At 32.8% G+C, this 12,665-nt stretch overlaps 1 protein-coding gene across 1 annotated transcript in view; it reads right to left on the bottom strand.

The window, feature by feature from the left end:
- The window catches only part of LOC148283005 (DNA-dependent protein kinase catalytic subunit-like), a 104,930-nt gene that overhangs the window by 64,382 nt on the left and 27,883 nt on the right, over positions 1 to 12,665 (bottom strand). The window contains exons 15-19 of the mRNA XM_088224176.1: positions 10,774 to 10,894; positions 9,585 to 9,787; positions 6,783 to 6,954; positions 2,145 to 3,664; positions 327 to 571 (exon numbers count right to left, since the gene is read on the bottom strand). Coding sequence (XP_088080302.1) covers positions 327 to 571; positions 2,145 to 3,664; positions 6,783 to 6,954; positions 9,585 to 9,787; positions 10,774 to 10,894 — 2,261 coding nt within the window. The remainder of the gene's footprint in view (positions 1 to 326; positions 572 to 2,144; positions 3,665 to 6,782; positions 6,955 to 9,584; positions 9,788 to 10,773; positions 10,895 to 12,665) is intronic.

Below are 12,665 nucleotides of genomic sequence, written 5' to 3'. Positions count from 1 at the left end.
TTTTTTTTTGTTACATATTTAGAATGTGTTTTGAAATTCAAATATCTATCCAAGTAGACCCCGAGATACTTTATTTCGTCCACAGAATTTATATTCAAATTATCAATATTAATATTGTAACCCTGGGGTTAGTTTTATATATTTTATAGTTTTAAAAAAGTAAATTTGTTTATATCTGACATTAGACCTTTTAGACCCAAGAAGCAGATTTAGTTAAACGTTTGACCACAAAAATGCTTCAGAGGTTAACAGAGATGGACTGAAAACTCTCATATTCCCCGTTCTCCATATCTGCTGTAATATATCTCAATCTTCATGCGACTTACATTAATGATTCATCGTAGCATGACTCTTTCAAGCCCGGAGGACAGAATGTGGGCAGTAGAACAATGAGTTTGGTCTTCCTCTTTACGTTTTCTGAAGGATCGTCCAAACGCTCCAGGAGCCATGCCACCATCTCCGAGTCGGGTCTGCCGAGGAGCTCCAGCGGACTCGGCAGCACCATCGCCAGGAGAGAATACAGGGTGAGAAGAGTAGAGAAGGGATGAATGGCTGTTAGTTGAGGCCAGATCTAGAAATATAAAACAAAACTGTTGGAACCGCAGACATAATAAATGAGGACTCTAGTATCAAAGTGTGAAAATCGCAATGAATATAATTGATTTATTTACTTATAAACAGTTTATTACACATTTTTTGAGACATAAGTCCCAACTCCTTCAATTTCTCCATACTAATTAAAAAAAACACGCACTATTCTGGATTCAAACTAAAGATATGAACTCTTTTTGTCTATGATATATTTTGTTGCTTTTTAATAATAAGAAATATTTTTTTGTTTTTTTATATTTGTTTTCTTTTTTTCATTACTATAAAAAGACTGTTACAGAATATTTTCTTTTCTCTTTCTTATGTTACACAAAAATATTATAACTGTCTATTTATTATAGGAGCAAAAATTCATAAACATTTCTTATATACCCATGAACAGGCCATGCTTTTGTGGGACTTTTTGTTTACTATTTTTACGGTTAATATGTATTTCATTGCTATGTAATTATCCTTTATTTTCTTTTAATACTCTGTTTTACCTCTTATGTATATTGTAAAAAATATATATAAAAAAGTCAATGTATAGAGAGCAGATAAAGTAAAAACCCCTTTTTACGTTTTTCAAGGGAGCAAGAAAAAAAAGTGTAAAACTGAGGAAAACGCTAAAGTGAGGAAATTAAAAATGTATGGAAAAAATGGGAATTATAAACAAATATAATTAATTTGCTACACTATAGTGTACATATACTTCCAGAAAAATTGTGAAAACGGTGATAAGTGGAAATTGACAATATTTTTGCAACCTATTTTCAATGATTTCAGTAAAAATATTTTTATATTTTTTCAAACAATGTTATGTAATCTGATTTAAAAACATCGTGTTAAAATTATTTTATGTGTAAATAAAATAAAAAAACAAAAATAGAATTTTGAATTTGCATTAAATAACATACAATATTTTTTCCCCTAAATATTGGGAAATTTTATTTATATGTTATCACTTTTTTTTCTATGGCATCACTAAAAACAACTGTCAAAGATCGCGGTAAAATTGTTTCCACTTTTGTGACAACTTTTTAGACCATCTTTTTTATGACTTTAAATATTTCTATTGTTATGTTTTAAACATCGCAATTTAATGATATTAAAACTTTATTGTTTCTAAACTTTTGTCAACTGCGTATCATGATTTGTACAAGTCAATATGACATTTTTGTTCAAGTGAAAACTAAGACTAATCCTAAAAGAAGACACTTAAACAAAAAGATCAATTAAACTGCACCTGCTTTGAATTTAGCTTAAGACAATAATTTATCTTCATCCGCGTGGCATACGCGGTGGCGTGCGGACTGCGGCATCGTTATTACGACATAATTTTGACACATCAAATGAATTCCGGAACTTTTTAAGCGTAAAACCGGAGTGATGAAAAATGTAAAAAACGTTGATCGGGGGGAATATTTGTATGAGAATGTATGAAGAAAAATGGGCCCTGAACATTTCGGTGTAAAAAGCGGGAAAACGTAAAATCGAGGAATGTAAAAACGAGGTTTTACTGTAGTTATTTTCATAAATATAAAAAATATACTTACTGATGACAAAAAGTTGGTAAGCGCCTCCAAAAACTCAGTATCAGAACATCGTTGTACGGCTAAATATTGCAGTATGTCTTCGATCACACAAATGTTACAATCATATTTGTCCTTTAGTTCAGAGAAAAAATTTTCATGGTGCACAATGAAAAATGATATGATGTCGCTTTCAAATGCTTTGAAAAAATTGTTTTCTCTTGTTCTGTTGACTTTGTAATCTTTTTCTAAATTAGAATTTATCGATAACTCCATCAGTTGATCAACCGATAAAACCCTAGAGTTGATAATGAAGGCCGTAATGAAACTTAAAGATTCTTTACATGAAAAATCCATATTGGTAAATTTTAGCGAATCCGAACCATCAAATATATTGTCAAAAATACTTCCTAAAATACTATCGAGATGCATTTGTTTCAAAATTGTCAAACTATCGTTTGAATCCATCAAATTTAAAAATTCGGTTATATATTTTAAGCTGTCAAACGCCATGTTTTTACCGAATTTTCTAGTGGATAGAAACTCAGGGAACAATTCAAACAATTTGTGTGATTTGAGATTTTCTAGGAAGATTTTTTCAAATATTTCCCACTGCTGCGTAGATAGCCGCTGTTTCAACTCGTCTGCCAATTTGCGTACGCTCCACAAATCTGGCTCTCCGATGTTCCTTTGCAAAATTCGTAACTTGACGGGGTTTAAAATCCACATAGCTATTGAACGTGAACACGAGATCAACTCATCGTCAAATTGGCTTATTTGATCGCTCGGGCTGTCTTTTGGGAGAGAGACAAAGAGCTGAAGGCTCTTCCAAGATATTTTGAAAATCAGATCGTCGACAGCGTCGGTTTGTATGACATTTGTACAACAGCCATAAAAAAGGGATAAAAATTCTTCGTCGAATCTTTTAAAATACGCAAGACTTTTAAATAGACTTGTTTTTACAACAATTTCAACCATTTGATTGTGAAAATGGATATTTGAAAGTGATTGCGATAGTGTTTTGTTTGCAGATTCAAATTGTTTCAATCTCAAGTTTTCTTCGTTCAACAAATGCGTCGGGTATAAATATTTCTCTATGACATTATCCAGGCCGATATTTGTTATCAAATTTTCAATAAAAACCAATGAATCTCTACACCCATCAATGTGTTTACAGACTTCGGCGAATGTTTTGAACAGCAAATCTGCGGTTTTTGGGCAAACAGAACTTGCGGATTGTTTGAGTAACCAAAGAGCTATGTCTTCGAGAGTAGCTTTTCCAAAGTCGGGCGGTTTTCTTCTCGCAAAGTTTTGCGTTTTAAACACTGCTGTTTTCATTATCAGGCATTTGGAAATGATACGCAGAGATCTGGCAGCTTCTCGCTTGTAGATGACGCCATCCTCGCTAAGTTTGGTGGCTTGCTCCATGCTCATGAAGATCGTGTAGAGAAGTTCGGGAAGGAACTTGTCAATGGCGGATTCGATTTTGTATAATTGGGAAGCGACATTGTTGAAAATCAAAAAGGCTCCGCGCCTTCGATACGCTGAAATAAATCAGTTAGTTGTAATTAAAATAAAAACATTTTGTTCTTAATCACTAAATATGTATTATTTACCAAACGGTTTTGGAGCTAAAATGTGTTACCTTATCAAGTTAATTTGTTAATTTATTTTTTATTTTCGATGTACATGTTTTCTCTTTTTCCATAGTAATAAGAGTTTTTATATGTTTATAGAATTTAAGAAATAAGATTATGTATATATATTAGAACTTAACTATAAGCACCTGCTGACAACAAACTGCATTTTATGCAGTTCAGTAGGACTTGATAATTTATATGTTAATTTTTGTATGCTTTTGATAAATAAATAAAAAATAAGGTTACGCATTTTAGCTCAAGAAATCAGCATATCAATCAACCCTCATTTTTGCAAATATTTATTTTAATGTTTCGATCAGCCAGTTGCCAAATAATAATGCGCTGTTCCTTGATCAGCACAGTGCAAACTATGGATCGCATGCACGACATGTCCCGATCGTGTCGCAATGTAAACTCGAGACAAGATCTGAACTTTTTTGGTGTAAGTTTTTCTAGATTTAAACAATAACAGTAAAACCCCCTTTGTACGTTTTTCAAGTGAGCAAGAAAAAAGTGTAAAACTGAGGAAAACGGTAAAGTGAGGAAATGAAAAATAGGAACTACATAAAAATAAAATTAATTCGCTACCTCATAGTGTACATATACTTCAAGGTTGTAAAAACAGACATAATTGAGGATTGTTAATATTTTTTTACTGAATTTTAATGATTTGACTAAAAAAATCTATATTTTGTATTTTTTAAAACAATATTATGTAACCTTTTTTTTTCATTTGATTTAAAAACAGCATGTTAAAATTATTTTATGTGTAAATAAAAAATAAGAAAAATAAAATTTTGAATTTGCATAAAATAACATACAATATTTTTTCCCCTAAATATTGGGAAATTTTATTTATACGGTATCCCTTTTTTTTCTATGGCACCACTAAAAACAACTGTCATATAGATCGCTGCAAAATTGTTTCACAATTTTCACAATTTTTAAAACCATCTTTTTTATAACTATTTCTATTGTTACATTATAAACATCGCAATTTATTGATATTAAAACTTTATTGTTCCTAAACGTTTGTCAACTGCGACACTTAAACAAAAAGGTCAATTACACTGCAGCTGCTGTGAATTTAGGTTAAGACAATAATTTATCCTTTATTAGTTGTTTGCTGTTTTTAGTCTTCATTTGCGTGGCACACATCAAATGAATTCCAAAAACTTTTAAACGCGGGGTGATGAAAAATGTAAAAAACTTTAATATTTGTATGAGAATGAAAAATGGGTCCTGAACATTTCGGTGTAAAAAGCGGGAAAACGTCAAATTGAGGAACGTTAAAATGAGGTTTTACTGTATTATGATTATCTTAGTGAATAGACCAGATCTTGTCTTGAAGTAGTAATTATTATATATTTATAGAATAATAATTTTTGTGAATGCAAATTATTCTACCAAATCCCAAAAGGAACACTCCCACACCACCAGAAGCCAAACTAGAGGATGGGTCATGGGGTCTACCACAAACTCTGAATTCGGGCAAAGAAATTTCAGGTTTCTGGGCCCCAAAACATTCAATTTACTACCCAAACATTGCAAAACCATGACCCGGATTCAATTAAATAAATTTGTAAAAAAATGGTTACTGGGTTTAGGTAGAGAAAAATCAGAAAATTTACTCAAAAACATTCTTAAATAATAAATGGTATAAACTAATATTGTATAACTGTATAATAAATTAACTAGTAGGTAGTCATGTTATCGTTTATTTTTGTATAAAAATGTCTGCCTTAAAACAAGTTGTACCTAGTTAGGCAGACTAGACATGATCCAGAGAAATCTATTACCTAAGTGTGTATGTAGTAGATAAAGAAATTGTTTATTTAGTTAATGAACCAGCTGAAGTTCATGCTTCTACCAGCTGAGACAAATTAAATGCATACGCAAAAATTTGCCGGTTGATGCCGCCCGTCAATTAATAAATGCGTTTGTAGTGTCTAGAGTCGATTATTGTAATGGTATCTATGCAGGTCTACCAATGAACAAAATGACTCGCCTACAATCTGTATTGAATGCCGCAGCGAGACTTATTTTCGGAATCTCTAAGTTCAGTCATATCACTCCACTACTTCGGGAACTACACTGGCTACGTTTTCCACAGAGGGTCGAATACAAACTCTGTTGGCTTATGTATAAGTCACTGCACAACTCGGCTTCGGAATATCTAAGGGAACTATGCATTCCAGATGAACTAGCTGACAGGCGTCTCACGCTTAGATCAGCTACGTCTACGGCGAGAGGAAAAGTTATTATACCTCTACGCAAACAGCGCACTAAATTTGGTGAGCGCGCATTTGCGGTCGCAGGCCCTATGGCATGGAATGCTCTCCCAGCAGAGGTGCGAGGCTGTGAAAGTGAAGTGATGTTTCGGAAAAAACTAAAAACCCACTTGTTCTCTAAATCATTTGAATAAATCCGTAGCACGTGACAACAAAATAAATTATTTTAATTAAATTACAAATTTAAAGCTTCAATTAAATTAACTTAACAATAGAATCACCATGTAAAGCGCCCTTGAGGTATTTTATTACGAAAATGGCGCTATATAAGTTATCCACAATAAACCATAATTATTATTATTACTGTTATAAAATTTTTTGTTCTAGTTTTTTTTTTTTTTTTAGTTGTATTTTATTTCAATTGTACCTGTATAATATATTATAAAGAAATGTATTTACCATTGTTAAATGGACTAAATAAGTCTGTAAAAAAATCAATATTTATGAGAAACAAGTGCTAACTCGTCTGGGACGAAAGCCCTGTGTTGATTTTGTATTAACTCCATTAAAATCCCAACAGCTGGCATTCCACCAGGCCAAGAGGCCCAATTACAGCACTAAACAATAACCAAGCATGAGAAATGGCACCTTTTACTCATGTTATCTCATTAATTTGAAACCAAATGTGTGATGTTAATGTTTTATCCACAGCACAGGGCTGCCGGTTTATAAAAAACAGCGATGATTAAAGATTTCCTTTTTTGATTGGCAAAAGTATTGGTAGCGCTCACGGTCTGGATGAAGAGCCATTTGACAGATGGATCTCAAGATGGCGGCCGCCCCGCTGGGAAGTGTCCGCAGCTGCTCGTCACTGGCCTGGCGCACCGTCCAACCCACAAACTCGCGCAGGGCCAGGCACGATTTCTCCCTCACAGAACTATTGGAAGGGTGGTGGGCGCCTTTCTGGAAATGGAAACGCACTGATATCTTAGAAAATCGTAGAACACAATAAAGTTCAATGATCTTAAAATTTCAATAGCATTGTTATTTTAAATAAAATTGATTATTTGAATAAATGTAAAGAATTCCTTAGTAACGAAAATTTTGAAATCTTAAAAAGTAACCCCACATCTAAGTTTCAAGCCAAAATAAAAGAAGTAATTAAACAGTGCTCAACCATCATTGGTAATAGTGGGAATTTCCTTGTTAATAAGAATCCTCAAGCTCTTAGAATGTACGGACTTCCCAAAATCCATAAGGACAAAATACCAATTAGGCCAGTAGTATCGTATGTAAGCGCACCAAATTTTAAATTATGTAAAAAACTCAATGATTTAATAAATATTAAAAAAATATTCAAACCCAAACACAGTATTAAAAATACTTTAGATTTTGCAAACAAAGTCAAAGATTTGTATATCCCATATAATGCCAAAATAGTTTCCTTTGATATTGTAAATTTGTTTACTAATGTTCCTGTAGATGATGCTAAAAATGTTTTTGTAGAGCTATTATGTGATTCGAAATTAAGTGATAATTTTGTACAAGAAATGACTAGAATTTATGACGTCTGCACGACACAGAACTATTTTGAATTTAATGGAAATTTCTACAATCAACGGGTTGGACTCCCAATGGGCTCACCATTGTCTCCAATCTTAGCAGATATATTTTTAAATGATCTAGAAGATAAGTTATTAAATTCTAGTCATCCCCTTATAAAAGCATGTGTATTTAAATGGTATAGATTTGTTGATGACATATTTTGTGTTTTCTTGGGAACTGATAGACAGTTGGATTCCTTTCTTACCCATATTAATACACTTCACAAAAACATCACATTTACTTTGGAAAATAATAAAGATAATTGCCTTAATTTTCTAGATCTTTCTATAAAAATTATCAATAATAAATTAGATTTTAGTATTTACCGTAAACCTACGCATACGGACACTGTAATTCCTGCGAATTCCCTTCACCCTATTTCACATAAAAATGGCCAGTTTTCACTCTTTGTTAAACAGATTAATTAATATTCCCCTTAGTAAAGCCAATTATAATTGCGAATTCAATATAATTAAACAAATAGCTAAAAATAATGGATATGATTGTGATTTAATAGAAAAAATGTCAAAGAATAAAAATAAAAATAAATTCATCGAAAAATATTTATACTCTGCAAATAAAAATATAAAAACCGATAATAAATCCTGGAAAAAAATTCTATTCACTGGTCCGATATCTTTTAATATTAGTAAACTCTTTCCCCCCAATATCCAACCTGCGTTCTATACTAATAACAATTTAGGGAAAATGCTTGATAACTCCAAATCGAAAATAGAACTCTTAGAAAAAAGCGGTGTATATGAAATTACGTGTGGAGATTGTAACAGGAAATATATCGGCCAAACTGCGAGAAATTTAAAAATTAGAATTAACGAACACCGCCGTGGGCTTTCTAGTAATAGTTTTTCTGAATTCGCAAACCATATTATGGATACAAATCATTCGTTTCATTCACATAAAATTAAACTCTTACATTCGGTTATAAATAAAGGAATCACAATGAACAACTTAGAAAATATTGAAATTCAAAAAAATTTAAATTCAGAAAAAACTTTAATTAATAATATTATATTCCAAAATTCGTCACCCCTGCTTTCAATATTTCCGATAATTAGGAAAACCCCACCCCCTCCACCTCACATTACCTTTCCCCTTCCACCCAACACTATCAGTACCTAATATTAATCTGTGTATGTATTTTAGTTTAGTTTATATTTACACCTGAGGATGGGTAATACTGATTACCCGAAACTAGTCGTGTATTTAATGTAATAAACTCTTGTGTGGTAAATTTACAAAGTGTTTTATTTTAAATAAATTCAAAATGTCTTTCCACAAAGTAAATGCTGAAACAATAAATAATATAATTATTTTATGTTTTGGAACCAAACCATTAACAAGCACCTAAGTACCTACTTATCGATGAAAAAGTATTTTCCAAGCTAATAGGAGGTAAGCCAATGTTCGGGCAGGACAAAGTCTGTCAGGTCCGTATGTATAAATGAGAACTATTTGAAATAAGGAAGGGACGCGGACTAAATTTTCAGGGTCATTCATTGGTTGGATTTGATCATATGATGTCGACATGACATGTAGGTAGAACATACCGAGGTAGATAGAGATAGTACACCGTTAAGTAAACCATCTGGGTATGTACAGATGAAGATAGCGTTTATAATCGCTGCCCTGTTTTACCAGAAAGAAATATACAACACATTTGTTTATTATACTATGTCAGCGATTTAAGTTTGGATCGGGTTGTGGTCCCGTGGCTAGTGTCTTGGACTCACGGATCAAAGGTCCGTGGTTCGAATCCCACTCTATCCCAACTTGATTTCCATTTTCTAATAGTAAGTTATTTACAACTCGTTGCAAATGGCCCGCAAAATGAAATATTTGGGTAAATTATAAAAACGCAAATATTTATTTTTATTTTGTTAAAAAAAAATTGTAAAGCAGGCTCCCACGAACAGTCAAATAAATAAATACATTAATTTCAAGCCTTGTATATTAAAAGGTCGCTTTACCATAAGTGCCGACAGGAAGTTCTCAGTCTCTCTAGTTCCTGAGTTGTTAGGGGCAGAGAACCAGTGGCACGACTGCGTCAGGAGCGGCTCGAACATGGCTGCCACCGTACTGTCTGTGTCCGCAGACAAAGTCACCATCGCTAAGGTCAGCTCTGACAGGGTGGCCGACAGGGCACCCTTACCTGACATTGGTAGGGAAACGTCTACGGAAAAGAGACATTGTTAAATATATGAATTGTTTCTTAAGGGAATTACAATACCATAAATATTTTTCAATTTTGATGACATTGACATTGTCAGACTGTTGAGAGACAATTTTTTTTTTACTAATACACTTGATAGTTAAGGCCAAAGATACTCTTTGATACGCCTGAACTACTGAGCTCAATAAAATTAAATATCCGAACTATAAACTTCAGACAAAACTTACTCTTTCATACCGATAACCATAGAACTAACTATGGTTTTCATTCCCCTGTGCCCAGAATTCTCGGGTCTGCCAACAAACATCCCAGTCTTGATTTCTATGATAACAAGTTGTCTTCTTTCATACGATCACTGAATCAAAGTCAATTATAAACACCCCTCTCCGACGCTTCCACTCCCACCAAGTCTACTATATACCATTGTGTCTTTCTACATTCTTTTATAATAATTTTCTATGTATAAATATGTCCTTAAAAATGCTCATTGGGCGTACATATAAATAATAAAAATATCAATATCAATAAATAAAAATGTAATTATACAATGCATGTTTATATAATTTTTTTTAAAAGAATAACCCGTTAATCTTGTATTCAGAGGCTTGTCAGCAGGTGGGAAAGAGAAGATGTTTTTTTTAATTCAACAGTCAACAGATGGAAGAGTTGAGGAAATGTGGATGTTAAAACATAGGCGGAATAGTGAATGACATAGTGTGTAAAGTGGCCACTTAAACCAACCGATAACAGGTCACAGGCCTTGTAAATGCCTAGACTTCCACGTTTCCTTGTCAAATATGTTTTCCCTCTCTATTACAACAAACTTAGAGCTAGAGAACGCCCTAGGGAGGAAATCCAGCCAGTCTGCAAACATTTGGACATGCTCGAAGCATTGTTGGGTAAACTGTAGCTATCTTCGTTATTGATCGGTGGTTTTTGTCTGTATAGGCGGCTCTATCACTTCGCAAGTTGAATGTTCCACTTACTTGTTCCATATATAATGAGGATGATGGAGTGTAGAGCTTGGCACGCGGTGATGCGAGTATCTCTATTGGTGCAGCTTAGAGCCAACTCTTTGATGCGCGCTATAAGGGAATCCAAGTAAATCTGAGGAAGTACAATGCAAATAATGGTGGTATTTGTGAATTATATTATTCATTAAAAAAAAATACACATAATTTAGGAAATATGCATGATCACAATACCAGAGAAAAGGGAAAAATCAGACACCCATTTAAAAGGTGAAACCACAAAATTGTATTTTATATAAGGCAGCACAAAAAGGCGGGGAAAAGACATTTATGAAGAAAAAAAAACACAAAATTCAAACTAAAGGTTAAGAAATATGTTTTCAACAACTTAAATGCATAAAATAAATGCATGTGCATTGTTATTATTAGAGCACACATAAGAATATATATTTATGTGTGCCCTACTTCAAGATTCTAAATAATCCACGGTGTGAACACCCACATCAGAACCACCAGCCTTTATGAACTCTGTCCTTATATCCACAGCACTTTTGAATCGATTCTGCAAACAGATTCGCTTCAGCGGTCGATCCTCAGCATGTGTTGTTTTTTTTTATGCCCAGTACCTTTTTTTCGCTCTAGACTTGCAGAACCTACCTGACCTCTACGACTGAACTGTACAAAAAAACACACCAGTTTGACATAAACTACTTGACTAAAATTGAGACCTTAAAAATTGTGCACAAAATAACACTGGGAAACATACAAGACGACGACATAATATTAGTCAAAAATGCTGACATACACAAATATAACACCAGACAACAACAACACTATCATATTGAAAAAGCAAAGACAAACACAGGACAGTCAAAAATACTACATAATGGACTTAAAGACTACAACGACCTTACTACTTGAAAACTTTTACTGGAGACAAATTTGAAATCAATCTGAAAAAGCACATGATGACTGAACTAACTAGACTAGATGAGACATAAAATGACTAGACAATATTAAATTTCTAATGTAACCCTAACGGGTTTTTTGAAATTGTAAATAAATAAAAAAAACCCTTTAAATTTCTCTATACAATCTAACACTGCAGTCACACTGACACAGTCACAGTCACAGTCACATCCAATCTGAACTGCTATAGCTCTGGAACTCACTTATTGCGTCTCTAAAGTTAAAATTGTATTTTTTTGTAAAATGCTTACAGTAGGGCCAATTTAATGGGTCACATTTGACACTTCATCAAAATTCAACAACATAACCTTGTAAGGGAGTTAATAAAATATGATTTATTTTTTCGATATTAGAACCGTACAATTGCTTAACTTTTTTCAATTACGATTACATATTTATTGTAATAATGACAAAAGAAGGTAATTTTACGGTTTACTTTCACTAATAAACCATTCTATACATAATGAACTTTTTCTGTTCTAAATGTCGTTACAATGTTGCATAAGTGAACCCTTTTTATTTTTAAACGCTAGGGATTTTTACCCAGAAAAATCGAATGTTGATAATTTTGTTAAATTATGTACTTATCTTATTTTGTTCCTTAAATTTAAGATAGAAAATAATAATGGGACAGGGATTCGACTTATGATTTTTAAAATAAAATTACCATACCTATAAGTACTTTTTCATAGTAACTGAATTCAATTCACATATTTTATGTTTGAAGTTCGAATCGATTCATTCACTTTGATCGATGTTTTTAAGCAGGTCACCTCACAATGAAGCTAAAACCGACAAATTTCAAATGTGACCTATTAAATTGGCCTTACTATAATTGCTTAAATTTTCCCATAATTCACAAAAATATTAATACTTGATGTCAACACGTTGAAAGTCACAATGAAACTGGTCTCATTATTTGAGTAAAACCCTTTTCA

This window comes from Micrasema longulum, unplaced genomic scaffold (assembly GCF_059751315.1).
Source record: "Micrasema longulum isolate JH-2025_06_02 unplaced genomic scaffold, ASM5975131v1 h1tg000271l, whole genome shotgun sequence".
NCBI classification, from domain to species: domain Eukaryota; kingdom Metazoa; phylum Arthropoda; class Insecta; order Trichoptera; family Brachycentridae; genus Micrasema; species Micrasema longulum.
Note: the sequence above shows the minus strand (reverse complement) of the source record. Positions and strands in the feature narration are given on the sequence as shown.